The 19,796-nt window shown below is 38.5% G+C and overlaps 1 protein-coding gene across 2 annotated transcripts in view; it reads left to right on the top strand.

Moving 5' to 3' along the window:
• The window catches only part of FRMPD4 (FERM and PDZ domain containing 4), a 421,749-nt gene extending 406,121 nt beyond the window's left edge, over positions 1–15,628 (top strand). The window contains exons 7-16 of one of the 2 annotated variants that reach the window (XM_086609402.1): positions 554–673; positions 1,424–1,560; positions 2,751–2,877; positions 5,210–5,299; positions 5,847–6,029; positions 9,657–9,795; positions 10,396–11,457; positions 11,786–13,057; positions 14,277–14,957; positions 14,994–15,628. In XM_086609402.1, the coding sequence (XP_086465528.1) occupies positions 554–673; positions 1,424–1,560; positions 2,751–2,877; positions 5,210–5,299; positions 5,847–6,029; positions 9,657–9,795; positions 10,396–11,457; positions 11,786–13,057; positions 14,277–14,957; positions 14,994–15,628 (4,446 nt within the window). Of the gene's footprint in view, positions 1–553; positions 674–1,423; positions 1,561–2,750; positions 2,878–5,209; positions 5,300–5,846; positions 6,030–9,656; positions 9,796–10,395; positions 11,458–11,785; positions 13,058–14,276 lie in introns of both variants that reach the window. The other variant, XM_086609395.1, reaches the window with a different exon arrangement.
• Positions 15,629–19,796: the final 4,168 nt, after the last annotated feature.

Genomic DNA, 19,796 nt, shown 5'->3' with positions numbered 1-19,796 from the left:
TAGGTCCTTTAATGCAGAACAACCTAGGAAAATTAAAACAAACAAACAAACAAAAAAAACCCAACAACCATTTCTCACAAATTGTCTAGTGGATTAAAACAAGCAAGAGAAAGTGAACTTCACTTGTGTTCTCAGTCAGTCTAAGAAATAAAATGTGACCTCTCCCCAAAAACCTTCTAGCCCTTCTCATTTGTGAGTATTTTGGTCCCGCTGAAGCACAACTCAGTTTTTATTTCACTTGGATGGTTTTCATTAAGGTCTGTTTTCTTTGTCCTTTCACTCTGGTTTTGAATGAGTGAATTCCATTGGTTTGAGGTTGAATTGTGTTGGGCAGTCATGCCTATATGAGTCTAAAAGTCTTTCCATAAGATTATATATATGATGTTCTTATACAAAGAACTTAATAAGGACCCTGTGGCAAAGCTCTCTGTTGGATAGAGTTGTTTTTCTTGCTACCACATGGCTCTGGAGCAGGGTCACAGTGCCCAAGACTACAGACCGTGTTGCACAACCAGGGTTGCCAAGCTCTGATATGATTATTGCACTGTCCTAGGTGACCCAGAGGCCAAGCTCGCATAAGATGAGATGTCTTTTCAGGATTAGCTTTGTCCCAAAGGATCCCATTGATCTTTTAAGAAGAGATCCAGTTGCTTTTGAATATCTCTATGTACAGGTAAGTGAAAGCACGGCCATTGTTAGTGTAAAGGAGGGTGAAAAGGTAGTTGCACTCAGTGTATATGTGGATTTATATCTTCACATAGAAAAGTGTGGCTGCAGTAAATCCTGGGTTTTATTTCTGCTCCATAAAGCCAATGAATGCACTTGGGGAATGTGCAAATCTTTATCATCTGGAAAGTCCCCTTCCTTCATAAGTCTCTCCAAATAGTAATGCTTTGATATCTTTCCAAAATACATTTGGCTTTAGAAAAGAGTGAAGCTGAAGTAATTGCTAATATTTATTTCTAGTACTGTAATATCAGACAGAAATGATGTCTGAAAAGGAGCTTCCAGTAAAATGGATGTGAAAACTGATATACAAGCAATGTGGTTCTCCTGGGTATCTCGCCAGGTAGAATCCTGCTATCCTGAATCCAGGTACACTGATACCCTCTTAGCACTCTGTGAAAGAGGATTATTGTTCTCCCCAGGAAGGATGAAGAGAGCTGAGATCAAAACGCTCATGCCTTCTGCTCTTTGGCAGAAGTTCCTGAGTTCTTCAGAAGTGCCCATGCCCATACCCTGGTGAGCATCTGACACCTCTGAGAGCAACAGTCCTACCTTCAGGATGGTCTTGCTTCTGAGTTCAGGGTTACTATTCATGCAATGTTGATTTAAAAAAAAAAAAAAAAAAAAAAGAGGACTATAATGTATTTTTAGTGCAAGATTTTTGAACTTGATGCTCCCTCTACTGGTTCTTTGGCAGAGCTGTAATGACGTGGTTCAGGAAAGATTTGGACCAGAGCTGAAATATGACATTGCCCTCCGATTGGCTGCATTACAAATGTATATTGCAACTGTGACCACCAAGCAAACTCAGAAAATTTCCCTCAAATATATAGAGTAAGTTGAGAATGCAGTGTGTTCTTTAAAAGTGAAATATTATGATGAACTTGTAGATTCTTGTAAGTTGTTTCTTTAATATGTCTATATGCGTGCAGCAATTTTAGGTTCATTCTTTGTAGCTAAAATTGATTCAGGTATGTTAAGAGCTGTGAGTATGGGTCTTTTGGTCCGTTTACATTTTGATCATCTATTTAGGCATGTGAAATAGCCTATAAATGTAAATAAGATTAACTCATTTGCTTTCAATGATTTAATGGTCAGATCTAATTTTATATGGTCTGAATCCTAAGGTTTTATTAGAGATTATTGTAGTAAGATTTAGATGACTTCTTGGTTCAGAGGACTGTAGGGTCTTAGATTCCATTTGTAAAATTTCTTAGACACAGAAGTATCCCAGTAGGCACCTGTTTTGTGTTAAGTGTATGTGCAACTACAAAGAAAAAAAAAATTCCAAAATGCAACTGTGTGTACACCTCCTTGGATTTTTTTTTAAAAAAACCAAACAAACCCAAACCCCGAAACTTTTGTTGTTGTTGCTTAGTTTACTTGCAGAAGGGAAATAATAACTGTTGCACACTCGATCTTGTAGAGTTTATCCATCTTACTGAACACGATGTTATATTGTATCCTATTAATGAATCAGCAGAATAATTACTTACAAGTGAAGAAACAGTCTTCTATCAAAAGGGATACTTCAAGCAGTAAAGAAAATTTGGTAAAAGGAGAGGACTGGTTGTTTTTGAGGGGGCAAAAATGCACAAAATATAAGTGACAAATGCAATGGCTGGCTGATCTGCGTGCTCTAAAAAAAGCTTAGAAAATACAATTAAATCTGACATTATGTTGTTGAATCTTCTGCTATTTTAATTCTATAATGGTACTTGCCTGTGTAATTAAGTGGTGTTAAACAATACAGCATAGACTTTAAACATAAAACTTAAATTTCTTTTCTGAATGCCATGAAAGAAGAGATGGAAGGGATAGAAGAGAGATTATATATCATTTTAAAGCATCTTTTTCATAATATATAGTTTGAATACAGAAAATAATGTGTAATTACAAAACTCCAGACTTAATAAACTCTCCTTCTGTTTTCGGATGTTCATTCGCTTGGCATCATAGTCACCAGTTTTTAGATAAATAATCATCAGAGAAATGTGAAATTAAATATATGCCTTTTATTGCAGAAAAGAATGGGGATTAGAGACTTTTCTTCCATCTGCTGTGCTGCAAAGCATGAAAGAAAAGAACATAAAGAAAGCACTTTCACACCTTGTCAAAGCAAATCAAAACCTAGTTCCTCCGGGTAAAAAGGTATTACATTTGCATCTTAATGGAAAATATGTTTTAAAGAACAGAAAGGGTATTGTGCATTGAAAACATTTAAAATTAATCCTTCAGAGAAACACCTAGCCATTATATTTTCAGAGATTTAACTTTTGGTGCTCGATACATCATGGCCAAGAACAATTAAAAATAATTAAATATACCTGAACTAAACTGTCTTCTTGAGAATGCCAGAAAACTGGTGATTAATGCTTTATGTATGATAAAGATACATATTTTTTAATTCATTTCGTGCTTCTTATTAATGGCAGACTTGTTAGGAAAGTTATTGTTCTCTCTCTGATGCTCTCATCTGAACTACATTAACCTATGGGCTTGACATAAATGCTGATTTTCAGGATTGTTTTCCATTATGCTGTAGATAGAGACTTGTCACTGGCCATGATCTAACTGGATAGACGATGCTGTTTACAGTAAATGACCCTCCTTCTTGTTGTAAAATGCTTTTCTTAGCACTAAGATTTCACTGCAGCTGGAAAAAGCATGTAGAAGACACTGTCTCTTAGAAATGCCTTTGTTACATGCGTACAGCTGAGACTGGTTTTAGACACCATAATGAGGTGTCTTTATGCAAGTCGTCTTGTCTCTCTGTAGTCAATGAAGAGAAATAGGCACTTCTAGGGAGCGATTCATCCCATCCCACATTAGGAACCAAAAATAGTTCAGATGACTTGTGTCCTAGAAATGCCTATTTCTCTCCATGGACTATAAAAAGAACCTAAGAATGACTAGTTGAGACATAAAATGAGTTGAATCCTGCTACATGGCACTTTGTTTCTGAGCAAAAGAACCCCAAAACACTTGGTGCCTGAGCCAAGGTTCGTTGTGATCAGCAGAAATCCTGCTTGGAGGTTTCAGATGACATCATGACTGTGAACATAGCTCTAGATGCTTGACCAGGGATGCTCAGGAAGAAAGGCCATCTTTTTGACTGAAGCACTGCATGTCTCCTGTACTGTTGAGGCTAAAGCTGAATAATGCCAATTACTTATTGTTTCTTCTGGTAGTGTAAGTTTGGGTTTATTTCGGAAGTCATCACTGTTGCAGGCATTGTAGGTGATGACAGTGGCATACAGCATCGATTCTTGCTTAAAAGAGGGGTTACAACAATCCCTTCCTGCAGCAAGGAGACTTCATTCGTTTTTCTCCATTCTTTTCTAAATTGAGCTTTGGAAATACGTTGTGTGCCCACCTGCTTTTTTAGCAGGTAGGTCTCAGAAGTAAAACATCTGAGCTCATCGTCACCTTCTGTCTCGCTTGTAGGTACTAATGCAGGAACGGATTTCCTCCTGGGGTCTTCTCTCATTCACATGAAGGAAAGCCTGTCATTCTCAGGATTGTCCTGTTTTTTACAACCCCTGTGTATTTCTCCACCAACTGAACACCTAGTGAATGGAAGGGGAAAGCGTTCCCACTACTTGCTCTGCTCCAAATTAATTTCCTCCTTGATGTCTAGAAAAACCTCAGTATCAGGGCTCTTAAAATGCTGTTCAAGATAAAACAAGATTTTGAACTAGAAATCTAGTGGCTCAAATGTTTTATCTTATCTTTTAAAAGTCCAGATGTAAGGATTTATACTAGGGAGGTATAAGGTTTGGGTCCAGACTGTTTGGGTAAAATGAACTGTTTCTTGTTTCCATTCAGTCTCATAAAATATTTCCACATTGTTTCTTTTAAGTAGGTAGTTTAAGCTCAGAGGAGAAAGAGGAGATAAATTATGACATATATTGCATGATATGATCGTGTGAATTGTTGACTGTGTTTGGCTTTCAGATCCATTCGCTGCTAAATATAGTGCAAGAGTTTTATTTAAAAAAGTGGGAAATGCAGTAATGAGGTGGAATAATATGCCATATGCCGCAAGTACCTAGCAAAACATAATACACAGCTGACAAAAGCAAATTCTTTGTTCTCTTTCTCTGTATAGGTACATAAATGTTTAAGAACTGATGGTGATTATGAATGGAAAGCTGCTATCTAGCCTTGAAATCCCTCAATGAACAAATGTTTAATCTGAGTATTTTAACATTTTCCTTTCATTGGAGCGGTTACAATGTTCTTGCAGTGCTCTGATCTGCCCATACCCAAGTCCGCAGTGCGTTTTAACTAAACAAGCAAGATCTCATTTTTAAGAATGAAACTGTTTCTGAAACTCAACCATCTAATGATTTAGTTTCAGGTGCTGAAGAGCTGTAATTGCAGTCCATTCTCCTTAGACTACACAAATATGTTTTCTTTTGGAATTTGGTAATGTGTTGATTTCCAGCACTACCTCTTACCCCTGTTTCTCCTTCCTCAGCTATCTGCTCTGCAAGCCAAGGTGCATTATCTAAAATTCCTCAGTGATCTACGATTATATGGAGGACGTGTTTTCAAGGCAACACTAGTGGTAATATTTCTCTTGAAACAGTCTCTCTCTTCTCTTGTTTTTTTTTATCCAAATGTCTTTTTGCAAAAGCTGGACAATATAATTTTCTTTAGAAGTTTAGGTTCTATTCACACACTTAAGAAGTAATTGTTAAATTATGTCCTGTTATAACTTGAATTCTTACTGGGGATTTGGGGATAGGTTAGCATCCTTCTGGCAAATAGCACCATTCAATGAACTATAGAATACTAATACTGTTAGTGTGGAGAACTCTTGATGACAAAGATTTTCTTTTAACAGAAGCAGATTCCATCCATCCATCTGTCCATCTTACTATCCATTTAAAAAATACAGTATAGTCAATATCAAGGACCAGGTTCCTTTATTTTTTGGTTTTAATTACAAATGCTCTTCTATAGTGTATCTTCTTAGAAAAACATAATAGTCTTTAATGTAGAAATGCCATGCAAATGTAGCCCCATGAAAATGAAAGAAAGCAGTGGAGATTTTTGTCACTGTGGCACCTATCATGTTTTTTACTTTTGCTTTTTCTCTTTTTCTGCTAAAGCAGGGAGAAAAGCGTTCAGAAGTGACACTGTTAGTAGGGCCGCGGTACGGAATCAGTCACGTGATAAACACCAAAACAAACCTCGTGGCTCTCCTGGCAGACTTCAGCCATGTGAACAGGATTGAGATGTTTACAGAAGATGAAAGCAGTGTTAGAGTTGAGCTGCATGTCTTAGATGTAAAAGTAAGTTTGTCGTTGTTTTTTATTGATAGAATATCTTTAAATAATCTTTTTGTCTTCGAGCTATACTATTCTGAACATTTTCATGCCAATAAAATTCTCGGGGTGCTTTTTTAGATTTTTTTTTGGTCAGAATGCATGTAGAGTACAGCTTGAGATTTGGAAGAGCCTATGGTGTGCCAGACTGGTGCTTCGCAGCACTTGTATTCTATTCTGATTTTTCTCTTGGCTGACCCCAGGCAACTCACATTGTTGCTGTCTTCCTTGATTTCCATGGTCAGAAGAGGTGATGATGAAATTGGCCTTCTTTTGAAGCTCCTTGAGCCCCTAGAACCTTCTTCTAGTGTAACAGAATATTATTACCGTTAGAGACTCTCCAGCTGCATCAGACCAGTGTCACCTGTCATCCAGTGTTTTATCTGCAAAGTTCACTGCAAGTAACCACATAGTGGTTACCAATGAAATAAACTGTAAAAAGGCAAGAATTTTTCTTAGCCCTTATAATTTCAGTTAAGTGTTTTACCCTACATAATGTATTGATAGATGCTCTTGATCTATCTGTAGTCATTTAATTTCTCTTGAATCCCGCTTAACACTGTCTGTGGCATCTAGTGGCAATGAGTGGAGTTCTGTATACTGCATTGTCCTAGTTCTTCTTGGTGTGTTTTCTATTTGATTTTGATGTGAAGGGTTTCATAAACTGTCTAGAACATTAATCAGGATAATCAGAGATCGAAGGAAGAGTACTCATTATACTTGAAACTTAAATATTATATGAAAATAAATAGAGCCTAACAGTTCTTTTTGCTGACCCAGCTATACACAAAAAACATACACAAGGAATATTTTAATAAGCTTTTGCTTTGAATGCTTTAAGTTTATTGACCTGGACCTGTTTCCCTGTATTTAAGTTAATGAAAACAACATTGCTGTAAATTAATCTAGATGCTCCTTGACAGCAACTTAAGAGAAATGTACAGGTTGGTGAACACATCTCTTTCATCTTACCTAGCAATGATGACATCTGAGGATCCTAGGCTACTTTACCTGCATTACTGTGCTGAACTTGCAGACCTCTTACGAAAAAGCTGTTAGCCCCTTTCTACAAATGGAGAAAGTAATATAGAAATTAAATCCTTCTCATCTGCTTGTATGTAAGAGGCAGCACTGTATGCCATAGTATTATATGTATACTATATTTTATTATATATATACTATTATACTATTATATATAATACTATTATATTATATATATGTATATATATTATATATATTATTATAGGACAAGGGGCAATGGATTTAAATTGAAAGAGGGCAGATTTTGATTAGATATAAGAAAGAAATTCTTTACATTGAGGGTGGTAAGGCACTGGAACAGGTTGCCCAGAGAAGTTGTGGATGCCCCATCCCTGGAGGTGTTCAAGGCCAGGCTGGATGAGGCTTTGGGCAACCTGGTGTAAGTGGAGGATTTCCCTGCCCATGGCAGGGGGTTGGAACTAGATGATCTTTGAGGTCCCTTCCAACCCGAACCATTCTATGATTCTATGATTCTATATATTGCCATGATATTGTGTTGGTTTCTATTATAATACTGTTGCTGTCTTATTGCAAACCATGTATATCCCCATCTCATTGCGTTTTGATACATGCAATCTTAAACCCAGAGAGACTGGCCTAACATTAAAATTACAAATCTAGGAGACTCTAGGGTGGAATTTGACAAAAAATTGCCTTTCTGTAGCGCACAAGTAGAGATTGTCACTGTGTCCTGTATAGGAGATGCAGGCACACACCGGTAGTTACTCTCAACTGATGTTTTGATCCCCTGGCTTACCCTAAGGTAGCAGGTTCATATATCCAGATTTTGAATATGCTAATATATGTCATATATGCCAATATTTTCTTAATGAATAACCAGTTCGGATTTTTCTTTTATTTTTGGTTATCTTTAATAGTCTTCTCATGCATGTGTCACTTGACAGAAGCAAGCAATAAAAGTTTAGCTGTCACTGTTCAGCCGATTAACAGTAGTTCACAGCACTGTTTTCAGCAATCTGAGATTTCTATGGAGATCATCCATTTCTGTCAAACACTGCAGAAAATTTGAGATCAACACAGCATTGCAAATGTTAGTTTTTAGCAGTGACTCGAAAGAAAAGAGATTAATTAGCCCGTTGTAGGTTTAATAATTTATAGTTAACTTCTATAGCTGTAGTTGAATGCTTTGAAAGAAGCATGTATTGAATAGAACCTCGAACTGTAGCACGAAATATTTTAAAGAAAAAAATGCATAAATTTTTCCATGTTGCTGAAAACTGTACAACATTCAGGGCAGCCAAGGTATTTTGGCCTAAGATGCTGCAGCACAGGCATTTAAAAAATTATCAAACCTATTGTGGGTTTGGTAGTAAGATACATCAGTTACATTTTGGCCACAACCTCCATCTAAATCAGCTGTCTTTTAACTAGTAAGAGGTTGAGTAAGTTGGAGAGCCATCCTTGTTGCATGTAACATTCCTCCTGGAACAAATGATGCAGGTCCCTGCATCTGTCTTGTGACAGTGTACTCTGCATGCTAAATTATGATAAATTGTCATGAATGTCCACATAGCTATGAGTCACTACAAACTATAAGTGATAAGATGGGTTGTCTATGGTGTAATTTCTATCTATGTATCATGGTAAGGGCTTCATTTTTATTTCCTCTGCAGTAGATGTAGACGCTAACCACCTTAAAATAAATTTGAGAAGAGCAGCTTTTGGTGTTAAAAGCTACAGAGACATGAACAAAAGTTTTAGGCAAAGAAATGTATATATTGTGACAAGAGGAAAGGGAATTGAAGACAGTGTGTTTCACATGGATGTCTCTGGTTCGATGCTTGCTGCCCTGGCAGCTGTAGTTTTTCAAAGCTCTGAGGTCTTTCATTTTTCTGTTAGTCTGACTTTTTTTTCTAAATGCTCTGAGTTTGTTTTCTTTGCTGATCTCTCTTCCGAGATCTTTCTCTGTTCTCTTTGTCTCTGTTTATCTGCTTATTTTTTCATCACTTGTCTTTTCAGTAATGCCAGGCCACAAACACTGAAATCTTTTACGCTGTCATTGTAATATTCACTGACACTGCTGTGTAATGATAGCTTTAACCTCACTACTGTATTTTCTGAACCTGAACTTTCCCTGACTCTGTTTACTTCCCATGTTTTGCTTCTTTACATATGCTTAGGGCACCTCATTTTCTGAGAAGCTGCAGATTCCCAGACTACTGTAAGACTCCAGCACCTACTGTACCAGGTTCTTAGCCTTTGACAGTTTCTTAGTAACAGTAAACAGTGCTTTGGTGAGAATAATGTCTATGCAAGAAAAAGATGAAGCAAGCATCTCAAAATAGATAGCTTCATTTCGAAAGAGAGCAAAATCAGCTGTTAAAATGTCCAATTGAATTCACTGCAACTTACTGCAACACCAGTGTTTTCTAAACGTTTGATATTGGCAGTGAGGAAAATAAGTTCTCGTGTGTGTTTTTCGCTGTAGTGTTTGTGATGTAATTCCTTTTGCTTCCATGTAGTAGTATTGTCAGCAGGTAAATAGGTTGAGGAGGAACAGCCTTAACCAAGACTTGGTTGTATTCTTCTTAGCCTATCACTCTACTCATGGAGTCATCAGATGCAATGAATCTTGCTTGCCTAACAGCTGGATACTATAGACTGCTGGTTGACTCAAGGCGCTCAATATTTAACATGGCCAACAAGAAAAACACAGGGAGCCGAGAAACAGGTATTCATTGCGCAGAATGTTAGCGGTGGTCCAATGTATAAAACAGAAGCGAGCTTAAGCCAGTGCACTGCGATAAACACAAGGCTATGCCAAATGAGACCTGATAGCTGGCTCAGACCTGGCACCACAGTATGTCAGTTCAGCTTTATAATGTTCTAATATTCAGCCTATGGTAGCATCTTGATGTTAAAATAAACCAGGTGATGAATTTCTTTCATACCATAGTGAAACAGATGCATGCTCCCTCTGAGTGTTACTATTTTATATGCATATATCTTTTGTAAGAATACATACGATGTTGGAGAAACCAGCTGGGGGTTTGGTTTTCTGTTACTATTCCTCAAATAGCATTGGTACCTAGTCGAGGTTTAGTTTTGTACTTGAGTACAGAAGTACCAGTTAAACTTTAGGTCATTAAATCAACAGGTATTTAACTTAGGGCAGGGGTGAGTTTGAAAGTGCTTTTCTGGAGCGTTTGTCAGCCCAGCTGTCCTGTTCAGAGAGTTTATTGCTCAGTATAAACAAGTCATTGTTTAAAAATTACACGACTTTGCTGCTCTTTGATTTCACAGTGTTGATTTTTATTTCACCATGTTATAGGAACTGAAAATAGAGGGAAGCATAATTTTCTTGCTTCTGAGTGGAATTGTATACCAAAAACTACCACTTTCCTGGCTGAAGGAGATCAAGAGACTCAAATGCCCTTTGGTGATCCAAAACAGAAGACTGTAGATGTTTCTGAAAGTCTGTTATGTCAAAAAGAACACAGACATCTGTACATAGAAAATACTTATAATTTGGGTGGATTTGATCAGCATCTGGCTAAGCAAAGTGACCCCACTGAAGCAGAAGAAAGCAGAAATTTTAATCAGCCTTCTCTGCTCTCGCTCTCAGGTTTGGAATCTAGCAAGAAAGCACAGGATTCCCCCAGGGGAGCAAAAGTTTCCTTTATATTTGGAGATCACAACTTGGATGGTATCAATCCCCAGACTCTTGGCTATGAAAGGCTTTTGGATGAAAGTCCAGAAGTACTAGAAAAACAAAGAGCCATTTATATTAGTAATGCCAATGACATTAAAGGCCTGGAGTTGACACCGGATGCTGAAAGCATTCAGTTTGCTACAAATTCTGTTTACGCAACTATAAACGACGGTAAAATATTTGGAGCTGCGGAAGGGATAGAAGAGCCTTTGCTGCATGATATTTGTTATGCAGAAAACACAGATGATGCCGAAGATGAAGATGAAGTAAGCTGTGAAGAAGACATTATGGTAGGAGAAATCAATAGGCCTGCTCTTCTCAGTCTTTCTGGTTCTAGTGATGACATTATTGATTTGACGTCACTCCCACCTCCAGAAGGTGATGATAATGAAGATGATTTCCTATTGCATACCTTAAACATGGCCATTGCTGCTCCTCCACCTGGCTTCAGGGACAGTTCAGATGAGGAAGACTCTCAGAATCAAGCAACGCAGCCTAGAGACAACAAGGAGCAAGCCAGTAATCTAGGCAATGATGACATTCCGGTGTCGCTTATCGATGCTGTCCCTACTAATACAGAGGGGAAGTGTGAGAAGGGGCTAGATGACGCGGTAGTCTCTACACTTCAAGCACTAGAAGCTTTGGCTGCTTCAGAGGAACAGCAGACGAATGACAATTCAGGTTCTTTCACCATAGTTACATTTATTCATTGAAAATCATTCCATCTCATCCATCTAGCTTTGGAAATGCTCCATTTCATGAGGGTTGGTGTTTTTTTTGTGTTCCTTTTTTTTTTTTTGGCCATCATTTTTCATACATCATATTCCATTTTCTTTAATGGAACTACCATTGTGTTACTAAACTACCTGTCCCGGGAACTGTGCAATAAAGTCAGAATATTCTTACAAAGCATATTTTTGTCTCTAACACACCCTCTTTGCTTGTCAGTTATCCAGGTGCTTCAGCTGCTGTCATTTAATTGACTCTTGTTATTTTTTGTGGCTTGCAGGTGTAGCTATCCTGCGAGCATATAGCCCTGAGTCATCTTCAGATTCTGGCAATGAAACAAATTCTTCTGAAATGACTGAAAGCTCTGAACTAGCTGCAGCACAGAAACAGTCAGAAAACACTGCACGTATGTTTTTGACCACAAATGAAGGCTACCAACCCCTTGTGGAAGAGCAGACTGAATTTCCCATTGCTAAGAATCAGGCTGGAGGGCCAGGCATGAAGCCCTCACAGCCTTTGGCTGGTCGTCAGGCTGCAGAGCTACAGTCAAAAGTTGTGCCTTCAAAGCAGATTCTTCATTCAGATAACATGGAAATGGAGCCAGAGACCATGGAAACAAAATCTGTCACTGATTATTTTAGCAAATTGCACATGGGATCCTTGGTATATTCTTGCACTAGTAAAAGGAAAAATAAGATGACAGACAGCGAAGTAAAAGCACCCTCTGATGGTAACGCTACTGTGAAAAAGCAACAGGGAACTAAAAAAGCAGAAACTGATGAAGATCTGAAAGCTAAATTTGGAACTCTTTCAGCAAGAGACAGTCAACGCCTAAGCACTTTTAATGTGGAGAGAACTGCCTTTCGCCAAAGATGGTACGCTGCCGATGATGGGGCAGCAGATAAGCCAAGCCCAGAGACAGTGAATGGGAAGACTTTTCCAAGAAGTGCTGTCCTTGGTAAAACAGAAACTGACTGTAAAGATGAAGTGGATCCTGAGGTGGATCAGGATGATACCTCAGGGCTTAGCCAAGGTGAAAACTTTCTGTCAGATATGACTCCCATGTCTTCAGCCAAAGACCTAAATGATGCAGAAGATACCGATTTATCTGCAGATGACCATCCTTCAAAGCTTCCAGAAGCTGAGCAGAGTGTGGCTAGGCTGTGTGAATATCACTTGGCTAAGCGCATGTCATCTCTGCAAAGTGAAGGCCATTTCTCACTGCAGAGCTCTCAGTGCTCTTCAGTGGATGCAGGATGCAGCACAGGCAGCAGCACATGTGCGACCCCCGTTGAATCTCCTCTTTGTACCTCTGATGTTAAGCACATTATCTCTGACCCATCAATGAAGGGCATTGCCTATATTCCAGCAGATGAAAGAGCTGCCATTCTTCCAAACCATGGAACAACATACAAGGACCTGCACCAGCAGCCTGAAGCTGTGTGTCACAGAATGACGGTGCCTGTCGTGCATTCAGCAATTAATGCTGAACCACTGTTCGGCACTTTGAGAGAAGGATGTCATCGGATCCCCAAGATAAAAGAAACTACAGGTACAGCAGTAATAAAGTGTTTCTTACGTTTGTTTTTAAAGCTATGTATAAAGGTGGAGGACTAGGTGTGATATCTAGATTATCTTTACCTGAAACTACATTATCAGGCTGTAGCAGGCAGTGGGATTAGACCTTCGGTGTACCTGTTCATTTTAGTTTTATGTGTTGAGATGTTCTTATGAGCTACTTACAAAGACCAACTTTTTCAAAAACCTCTCCATACAGTTAAAAATATTTGGGGAGACACTGATGGAGAGGCCTCTCTTCCACTTTCTGGAAGACTGTCCAAAATCCATAGTCACTTGAGTTCCAGGATACTTGTTAGACTATAAAATGACTTCACAAGGTATATTAATGTGGGAGAGAAAAAACTGTGATTCATTTATTATGTACTTTACATGCTGTTTTAGCAGATTGTCAAAACCATGCCAGTATGAATAAAAAGCCCTAAATGTAAGGATGAGAAAATGTCACTATCTTATCAAGCATGTATTTACTTTGCCATCTGACAGTAGGTGTTTCCTTAAAGAATAATTTACATACAGAACCATTACCGCATTATTAAGTTCAAATTTCAAAACATTTTATGAACTTACTGTTACAAAAAAGGCAGTTTTTTAGAGATAGCATTGGAAATTCTTTCAGTTGGGTTTCAAATATTTCCCTCTTTCTGGGTTGCAACCCACGTGTAGCAGTAGTGTGTGAATGCTTTAAAATCCAAAAGTGGAACAGGCTAAGAGCTAGAAAGAGAATTACTATTTCTCTGCCAAAAAAAACCCCACATAACTAAACCAAAATTACGATGAATGCATCTTTCCATATCCTCTCAGGTATAGTTAAAGAAGGTATTTTAATCTGAAAATATTAATCTAATTAGTTAATAGAAAATATGCAATCCATGTATTTGGGGAGATTTAGGATGTGTTATAGATAATTCTCTATTCCTTTTTTTAGATGAGTTTGCTGTAGTGGAGTGAACAATTAACTATACATAACTGGTAATTTGTTGATAGATTTTAAGAGGCATCTTAATGAATTACAAAACGCATGAGAAACTAGCAATGAATTTTTTGTGGAATATTTTGAAGAATGGAGACCACTGGGAAATACCAGGAACCCATTTGTCCTGACTGTTAAAGATATTTAAAAGTTCAGTCTCTGAATATTATCAGGGTGATGCTTAATTATTCTGTCTGCTCTTCTACTACCCCTAGTGTAGCTTTCACAGAGCCTGAAAAGGGAAGACAAGGAGGCATGCCTACAGCTTTTCCTAGACAGCCTCTAGCTGACTCCATCATGCTATCATCCATGCTATCAGAATCAAAGGTGCCAAGTCAAAATCAAGACTCTTGTGACATTCCCAAAGTAAATCAGGCTTGTGGGGCAACAGTTAGTTTACGGCCATATGACATGATAGGAGGAAGCCTCAGGATGCCGCACAACAGGAAAGTGCTGAGACGCAGCAGCAGCATCATTGGAGGATCTGCAGGCATTGAGATGCTGTTTGAAAAGAAGGCTGCCGCAGCCAGCTTGAAATGCCTGGACATCACCCGAAGGGATGAATCCAAATCGGAGAGAAGGGTGGAACTCCCACTGGGCAAAAAGCTGTCAAAAAGTTGTTCCCAGAGTTGTGTGTACGTCAGCACTGATATGAAGGACAGTAAGAGGTGTTCGGGCACAGGTGCCAGTCAGAAGGACTCCAAGCCGTGTCGAACGTTGCCCTTGCGGAAGCTGGACACCAGCACCTGGAGGTGTCGTGGCCCCTTTAGCTATTGTTTCCTAGGCAGAGGAAACGATGACAACGATGATGAAGATGATGGAGACAGCCATCAGCTCTCACGTCTCTTCGAACCACAGATCCTGTGCGAGCTCACAGAACCAGTCGGTCAGTCGTTTTCCAGTGAAAATGAGCAGAAAGTCTTGGAGTCCCCAAAAGCTGCTGAGCCCCCGCAAGACGAGGCAGTCAACACGCATGAGAAGAGCAGTGCTGACATCCAAGGTGGCCAAATTGATGTGAATCTCAATGACGTGGCCTTCGATGCACGAATCACACGAATAAATGTGATGAAAGAGAAGACGTATACAATGCCTGATGGATTTATTGCAGCACAAAAGGATGCCAATGAGCTACTCTCACTGGTCCGAGCAAGTATGGGCAAGAGAGAAGATTTACATCCAGAAACATATGACCTTAAACTTTCTAAGTACAAACAACTGTTATCTATGGAATCGAGACAGTTGGGAAGTGCCTGCAGGAAAATGGCCATGGCTGATAAAAGCCCTGAGGAAATGCTTTTAGCTATGACTTCCAGCTTTCAAGTACTCTGTTGCTTAACAGAAGCCTGCATGCGTTTAGTTAAAGTCATGAACTCTGAAACACAGCAGCAGGAAATTATAGCTAAGATAGACGAGGTTGTGATAAACTACATTTGTCTTCTGAAGGCTGCAGAAGCAGTGTCAGGCAAGACCTCCGGTGATCCTAGCATTAAACTCTTGGCTCGACATTCAACTACCATGGCCGCTATTGTAAGCACACTAACACGTTCTCTTAAAATGCTTTTAAACAAATAAAATACAAAAGTCACTTCATAATCTACCTTTGCAAAGCCATACATAAAAAACTTTTATTTACTGTACGTGTATGAACTAATGTAACAAACTCAGCTTTCTCTGTATATTTTGTTATTTTGTATAAAATAGGTATGAGATTAAAAAAAAAAAGTTAAAATACTGAACAATGACAAAAGTAATGACCAGACCTGTCCTTCTGTTTATACAAAAACAAAAGCCAAAAAAACCCTCTCCCCAAGACAAGAAAAACAGAAAAAATCCCATGTAGGAGCAAATCGATGTTTGGCTATTTTTCATATAGTCAAATTTATGGTTGTATGAAGTGAACTTTTAAAGCCTGTTGTCAATTAAGTTGTTTTCTGTTTCATCCAAGTTTCCACTTGGAGAATGCTCCATGTTTAGAAATGATAAATTCAATCATAATGTATATAACACAATATTTAATGTTTTAAAATTATAATTTTTAAGCATTGAAAATAGCAAAAAGACATTTAAAATCCAAGAGACTATTATAACTTACTAGAGAATATATATATAATAAATGACTCTTTTGTTCATATGGCCTGAATTACCTGATTCTTCTTTTCTAGGAAATTCTGTACTTTAAAAAAAAAAAAAAAAGTATTGAAATACCAACTTCAGAGGGTATCTGATGTATTTATTGAACATTAGTGTTGGCTTTTCAGATAGTGAAGATAACCGTGGAAGACTGAGGACACACAGAAACGAGAGTGGTGGTGGTGGTCTCTCTGAAATGAAAGGTTGATGCCATACTGGTCAGACCAGAATGTATAGGGCAGGTCTACACACTCCTTTCCCTGGTAAATGAGAGAGAGACCATCAGGAAATTCCTATGCTGTTTACTGTTTCATCATATATCTATGGTGCATCTGAACAACATGAACTGCATCTATTTTGTTAAATATTTTATACTTCATATTTTATGATTCTGAATGTTTAACTGTAAATAAGTTAGAAATAAAATGACGTTTTCAGAATACAATAAATATCTCTGAAATATTTCCAGCTAGAAACAGTTCTTCTCTGAGTGATGACAAAGGCAATTTGTGAATAATCTCTCCCATCTGAACCTTTCTGGAAAACATTTTGTAGTCTTGTGTTTGAGAGACACCCAAAGCAAAAGCTCTCAGTGTCACCTGGCAAATAGGCTTTCACAAGAGCATCTGTTAAACTTTTCAGTCACTGAGGAGCAGCAGCCTTTGTGGAAAGCGCAGAATACCATTCTTCAAACTTATGTAGGTAATTTTCATCTGTTTCTCATAATGTCACATGCAAAGAGTATAACTGCTCTGTTTCGAAAACTTACCTGTTCACTTGAAGCATACAGGAAGCTTGCTGTGCTGAAGTAGAAAGACTAAACAAACAAAATTATGTTTTGCCAAGGAAATATTTTCTTGCATAGACTGATGCGTTTCACGATGAAACCAAGACATGCTTTTCCCTCCAACTGCAGAGAAACATCTCCATAAACACAGTATGAGAAGCTTAGTCTTTTGTCCATAGGAGAAGAACCTGGTTTCCAAGACCAAGTCACTTAGCGCGTGGACCCACTCTTGAGGGCAGCTCAGAGGGAGGCTGCAGGGCTCAATTACGTTGGTGGTGGGTGACAACAGCCTGTCCCATGTGGTACTCACACTCAATGCTGTCATTCTGGCAGCTCTGGCAGTGGGGTTGTGTGCACTGCTCTTCTGCTGCAAGTACCAGTTAAATTCTTTTCTTTTTTGAGTATTTCATACTGGGGAAAAAACAAGCTGAGTTGTTGTACTGGTATGTATTCCTTAGCTGCTTTGTGATTTTATGTAAAAAATGTCATCTGTGATTTTAAAATACTAAGTTTCAAAAATAGATTTAGGATTATCACAACTAAACATCGACACAGATCGTAGGGGTGTGGCACTTTCAGGTTGCTAGTTTAGTTCTTTTGATTCCACTTCATTTTATAAATTGATCTAACTTTATTTCAAAGGTAAGTAGATTTTTGTTGTCATTACTGTTTAAGAGCTTTTCTGATTGTAAACGGGCTCATTTCTCTTCCTAAGGTTAAGTGTGGTCTTTTTTTTGTGGCAATATTTTTAGATTTAACTATTGGGTTTTTTCCCCCTCCTTTTTAATGCATTTTCAAAGACTCATAGAATAATTTGGGTTGCAAGGGACCTCTGGAGTTCATCTAGTCCAGCCACTGCTCAAAGCAGGTCTAATCAGATCAGGTTGCTCACAGCCGTTTCAAGTTGAGTATGGGACACCCTCCAAGGATGGAGGTCCCACAACCTCTCTGGGCACCTGTTCCAATATTTGGCAATTCCTATGGTTAAAAAAATAAGAATTCTCTATGTCTAATTGGAATTTTCTGTGTTCCAACAATATCCATTGCCTTTCATCATATTGCACCCTTCAGAAGAGTTGAGTTCTGTCTTCTCTGGTATCCTTCCATCAGGTAACTGTAGGCTGCAGTAAAGTCACTCCTGAGCCTTCTCTCCTCCAGACTGAATAAACCCAGCCTCATCAGCCTTTCCTCATATATTGTGTGCTCAAGCCCTTGGACAGCGTGGTGACCGTCTGCTGGACTCGATGGTGTGACTTCGTAAACTGCCACGGTGTTCCTCTCTCAGTTCTGATAAATAGAATCATCTAGCGAAGCTCTCCGAGTCGCCTCTTAGAAGGCAGCTTCTCTTTTTCCCAGAATTTCAGCTATCCCCATCTGGTACCATGTGAACGTCTTTTTCTTAATCTTTCCACACAGAATTAGATGCAAGGTTTTAAATGCTGCCTTATGAGGACTTTGTACAATGAGCACAGCTGCTGAAAACAGTTTGTCAGCTGTCTCCTAGAATCACATGTATTCACAGACTTTTTAGGTTGGTGCCTCAACAGTCATCCTTTGTCAGTAAATAACTTTATCTTTCTTCTGGGCTTCAGAGAGATCTTATTGTGGCCTTTCAGTACTTAAAGGGGGCTTATAAGAAAGCTAGAAACAGACTTTTTAGTAGGACCTGTTGTGATAGGACTAGGGGTAATGGTTTTAACTAAAAGAGGGTAGATTTAGACTAGATATAAGGAAGAACTTTTTTACAATGAGGGTGGTAAAACACTGGAACAAGTTGCCCAGAGAGGTGGTAGATGCCCCATATCTGGAAGTGTTCAAGACTAGGTTGGATGAGGCTTTGAGCAACCTGATCTAGATGTCCCTGGTCATTGCAGAGGGGTTAGACTAGATGACCTTTAAAGGTCCCTTCCAGCCCAAACCATTCTATAATTCTATGATTCTGCTTGTCCTGTCAAGGTAAGGAGATCCCTGGATGATAATAGAGAGAACTGGTAGTAATTCTGAAGTGTATGACCTTGCACATCAGTTGCCACTGGATTATAACCTATTTCTGTTAATCTTCAGCATTAAGGTGTCCTTGTCTTCCTGTGTAGCATCCTGTTTGATTCCTGCATTAATTATATGTCTCAACTTCATGTCATCAGGAAATATCATCAGTATGTACCTACTTCTTACACTAAGTCAGTAAAGAAATAATAAATATGGTACTATCATCTGGAATATACTGTACTTTTATAAATTTTTATATATACACTGTATGTTTAGTGATTTTTTAACTTGACAAAATGACAGACATCTTCATGTTTAAGTCCCTGAGTTCAGTCTATTTTCTAAAATAATATTCAGCAAAGTCTGTCATTTTGAAATTAAGAAACAGAGTTGCATACCTACATTTCTTTACCTTCTGTTTAATTGAAACTCAATCAATTCGTGATCCCTGGAAGAGCCAGAATGGTCTATGATGTCCTCACTGCTCACTCTCTCTTACACTAGCACATTATCTGAAGCTGAGAGATGAACTCCTGACTAACTTGGTAACTTACACAATTTATGTCTAAGAGAGACCCTATGACTGCACTGAAATCCAGTTAAAGTTAGCAGTATTTTATCAGGGATTAATTTGGCTCGATAGGATATAAATGTAGCATTGTAGCAGCGTATGTTAAAACCCAGAGCCTTGTTGCACTGAGCACTAAACTGGTGCAAAGTGAAAACTTGGTTCATGTCACAAGTAGCTGATTGCAGATCACATGGCACTAACATTAACCAGACTTTATAATTTGCCACTCCGAGTTCAGGAGTAGCTGTTCCGCACAAAAAGAA

The sequence above is a fragment of the Tauraco erythrolophus genome, chromosome 1, assembly GCF_009769465.1.
Source record: "Tauraco erythrolophus isolate bTauEry1 chromosome 1, bTauEry1.pri, whole genome shotgun sequence".
Classification (NCBI taxonomy): domain Eukaryota; kingdom Metazoa; phylum Chordata; class Aves; order Musophagiformes; family Musophagidae; genus Tauraco; species Tauraco erythrolophus.
This window is presented reverse-complemented; position numbering and strand designations above follow the sequence as displayed.